The sequence below is a fragment of the Cottoperca gobio genome, chromosome 16, assembly GCF_900634415.1.
Source record: "Cottoperca gobio chromosome 16, fCotGob3.1, whole genome shotgun sequence".
NCBI classification, from domain to species: Eukaryota; Metazoa; Chordata; class Actinopteri; order Perciformes; family Bovichtidae; genus Cottoperca; species Cottoperca gobio.
In genome coordinates this window covers 2390766-2394641 of record NC_041370.1, presented here as the reverse complement: position 1 = coordinate 2394641, position 3876 = coordinate 2390766, and the positions used below count along the sequence as shown (strand labels likewise).

The window sequence follows — 3876 nt, the reverse complement described above, 5'->3', positions numbered from 1 at the left end:
ACCTCCTGTGTTGTTTTACTCCTCTTTGGTAGCATGCTACTTGACGTTAGCACAGCAGCTAATTGAGAGGAAAGCAGTCTAATTATGGAGTAAAGTTGAATCTATGACGTTACTTTTTAGCCTATACAATTACAAGACACATTTTGAGATGTATTTCTGATAACTGTTCCTTTTATTGTAACGTTATTTAGCTCGCTCGCAAACCGTTTAATTTGTATTATTTACAGTTAGGTTAGCTAGTACACATAGTTAGCAATGTTTACAGAGCTCAACAGTATCTTGAACACCACTCCCGACACCTTCACACAGGTGAGGATTTAACATGTGTACTGTATCTGGCATCGTAATATGCACATTGCATTTAGCTTTATTAAGATGTAACACACTGTCTTCCATGCTAACGTTAGTATGTGTGAGTTCATGCTAACGTTGATGATACAGCATCCACATCTAAAGTGTTTGTTCTCTTATTGAACAGGGAGAATTTGTGTTGCTTTCAGACAGACAGAGTGATGCCTCTTTCCTCATTCACCACTTCCTCTCTTTGTACCTACGAGGTGAGTTATCACCTGTCTGTGTAAATTATTATCAACATGTGTGATACAGTTTGAACCACAGCTGATGTCCCCCTCTTTTTCCAGCACGCTGCAAAGTGTGGTTTCTGGGTCTGGTGCAGTCCTTCAATCATTACAGTGCAATCAACCAGAGACTGGTGAGTCTGCACTGCTGTGATCATTGTGCTCTCATTTACACTGTACAAGGATCATCTTTTTTATATGGAGGTAGCAGCTACTATCTTGGGGTCCACACACAACAAAACAAAACAAATAAAAAATGACTCATAACACAAATCTAAATGAAAGTCCAGTAAAAAACAACAACTATCAACACACATCAATTATTTTCCATCGTAGTTGTTCAGCACAGATCTGCATCCTCTAGTAGCTTGCCTGGTAGTGTGACTATGTTGGTCTGTCACGTAATTTATTTGTGAGTACAGACAATTTGGTTGTTCACCGTAACAGATGTTCCCAAACACACTCATTAGAAACCTACTGTGTCCTCCACTTTGATTTGAAGATCTCATGGCATGACAAGTTAACATTTTACATCGTAGTCAGTCTAATATTGATGAGTTTATTTTGCACTCATTCAACTGAATCCATCATGTCTGTCGCCTCTTTTTAAAAACACACTTTAATATGGAAGTAATATTAAAGTGTGTGTCATTATGGGTTGCTTGCTTCCGATAAGCACTGGATAAAAAGCCCTAAAAAAATAAATAATAATAAAAATAATGTTTGTTACAACAATTTGTCTCGCATTATATATTCAGTCAATGTTGGCTTTTAGTTTTATGTATACACACACTGAATGTGTGTGTATCTGTAATGCTAGCTCCTCCCTCATGGCATGTTTTTGTTAACCTCAATCTTTTGAAGTTAATGTTTTTTAATGCATATTGATTGGGACGCAGGTTCATTGAGGAGCTAACATAATCTTTAATGGTGATATCTCAAGCGTGTGCGTATCTGTGTGTGTCCTCAGGGTGTGAGCCTCACACAAGCAAAGGAAAAAGGTCAGCTGGTTTTCTTAGAGGGACTGAACGAGTCGCTGTCCGTTTTGATTCCTCAAAAAGCCGAGACAGGAAGTCCAGCCATGGACTTTCTCAGGTTCAAACAAACAATCTCTTTTTATTGTTACGTGTGTGCCACTTTGTTTTCTTACCTGTACAGATGTTTTATATATTTTATCGTCATATGTCATCGCTGTTTATTTATAACAAGGGCTGCGATTATTGTCATTATTGATAAATCTGCAGATTTCTTTCTAGATTAATTAATTAATTAATAATTAGTTTTTTCTCAAAGTCCAAGTTGATTTCTTTAAATGCCTTTTTTTTTTCAGTCCAAAACCCCCAAAATATTCAGTAGAAAAGCAGGAAAACCTCTTGAGTTGTTCTATCTGGATAACCAGAAACACTTTCTGCTTTCCAAAATATATCAAGATGTAAAATGATATAAATGTTCCGCATATTTCAAGACGTTTGTAGGAACCCTGTAATAACAACACAGAGGTTCCAGAGTGACACTTCTCTCGTCTTCAGGGATCCTGCTGTTGGCCTGAAGAGTCTGTACGAGTTTGTCCGGTCCAGCGTGACCGGTTCTGGTGCGGCAGATGGGGCCGAGGAGTGGGGACCCCCGGTGCTGCTGGTGGATGACCTCAGTGTGCTGCTGAGTCTGGGGGTGAGCGTGGGAGCCGTGCTGGACTTCAGCCACTACTGCCGAGCCACCGTCTGCTCCGAGCTTCAGGTCAGATCCTTAAGGCTGCAAATAACAATTACTTTCATTATCGATTGATATAAAACAGAGAAAAGCAGAAGTTCTCCATATTTGAGAGGCATTTTCTTCCATATTGCATGAACAATTACTTAAATGTTTCTCTCGATCGAACAAATTGTTGCAGCTGATGATGCATTTGAGATGTTTTACGGGAGGTTTGTCGTTACAGCCAGGTGTCAGCTGGTTGTGGTTTGATGTCTTAGCACCATAACTGTGACTGCAGGGCAATGTGGTGATGCTGGCCCGCTGTGATGGGGACGGAGAGGAGGACGAGGAAGATGATGAAGGCTCAGAGAGACTTCTGAAGGGCCTGACCCACCAGTGTAGCCTCCTTCTTCATGTACAGGGTCTCCCCACTGGATACTGCAGGGACATACATGGGCAGGTGAGTGCGTATTAAAAATACATGTGCTTACAGGTATACTGCATACAGATGAGGATAGTGCTGCTAAGATTATTTTCATTATTGTTTAATCTGCCAATTATTCTCTCAATTAATCCTTTGGTTAACCAAATATCTGAAAATTGTGCGGAAAAAAGTCCAAGTTGACGTATTAAAAGTGCTTCTTTTGTCCACCCAATAATCAAAACTACAAATATTTTTGGCATTTTTGCTTAAAGATGAAACTTAAATGATCAATCAATTATCAAATTTGTTGCAGATTAATTTTTTAATGCCTCAACTATTAATTAACTAATCATTTCAGCCCTCCTTGAGGAGCGGCGATGCCTGCAATAAAAATGTAAGTTAACCAATAGTGTTCTTTGTTTTCAGGTGGAAGTGTGTTGGAGGAGGAGACAAGCTGATGGGCAGTACACACAGAAGAAACTCTTTCAGTACAAGGTCCATGATAAAGGAGCCTCCTTCTTTGCTCCCGGGACATCCAGCGCTGTTCTCTAGTCCCTTTCAACATCCCCGTTTGCCTTTTGTCTCTTTCACATGTGACAACTGACTGTTTATATTTTAATATGACCAGAAAATACAAATATTGGGTGTTAAGCTACCAAAGTGGTAGGTGAACTAGACAAGTTTACCAACCATAGCCAAGCTTTTTACATTTGGATGGTCAAGGACCCAGCCTGGTACCCAGACTGTCTGGAGGAAGGACACTGTGATACTGCCAGGTGATAGCCTGGTCCCAGACCTCTGAATCAATGCCTACTTCTTTTTTTTTCCAGCTATTTTAATAAGCAAAGTAAAAACAAAATAAGAATTCAGACTGATTGTCAGGCTGATCTGCGGGAAAACAACTATACAGGGACAAAAAATGACCTCAAAAGGGACACAAACCACAGAGATGTGCACAAAACAACAACACAAAGAGGACTTGCTCCTATGTAGGAGAGCTGGTGGGGGCCTTCTGCATGTCTGTGCCCAGGGGCCCATTGTCACAATAATTCGCCCCTTGTTTCCACCCAGAATCTACCACTGAGTGGATTTTGGTTGAATAAAATCTAACAAAACTGTGGGAAGTGTTGTCATTGTCCGTGTGTGCACACTAGAGGTCGCCCTGCCCCCGCGGTGCACGCTGCA

At 40.6% G+C, this 3876-nt stretch overlaps 1 protein-coding gene across 1 annotated transcript; it reads left to right on the top strand.

Annotated features, from left to right (window-relative positions):
- elp6 (elongator acetyltransferase complex subunit 6) lies at positions 1-3809 on the top strand. The gene is made up of 7 exons (XM_029451967.1): positions 1-309; positions 479-557; positions 642-712; positions 1549-1673; positions 2108-2312; positions 2566-2727; positions 3118-3809. Exons 1-7 carry the CDS (start codon positions 256-258, stop codon positions 3241-3243), a joined length of 822 nt encoding a protein of 273 aa, XP_029307827.1. The 5' UTR covers positions 1-255; the 3' UTR covers positions 3244-3809.
- The last annotated feature ends 67 nt before the right edge of the window (positions 3810-3876 follow it).

What these genes read in the sequence shown, in the direction of transcription:
- elp6 (XM_029451967.1), top strand. Translation starts at nt 256, where the DNA reads ATGTTTACAGAGCTCAACAGTATCTTGAACACCACTCCCGACACCTTC. An exon ending in CTCCCGACACCTTCACACAG is followed by an intron (nt 310 to 478) that starts GTGAGGATTTAA and finishes CTTATTGAACAG; the next exon opens with GGAGAATTTGTGTTGCTTTC. An exon ending in CCTCTCTTTGTACCTACGAG is followed by an intron (nt 558 to 641) that starts GTGAGTTATCAC and finishes CTCTTTTTCCAG; the next exon opens with CACGCTGCAAAGTGTGGTTT.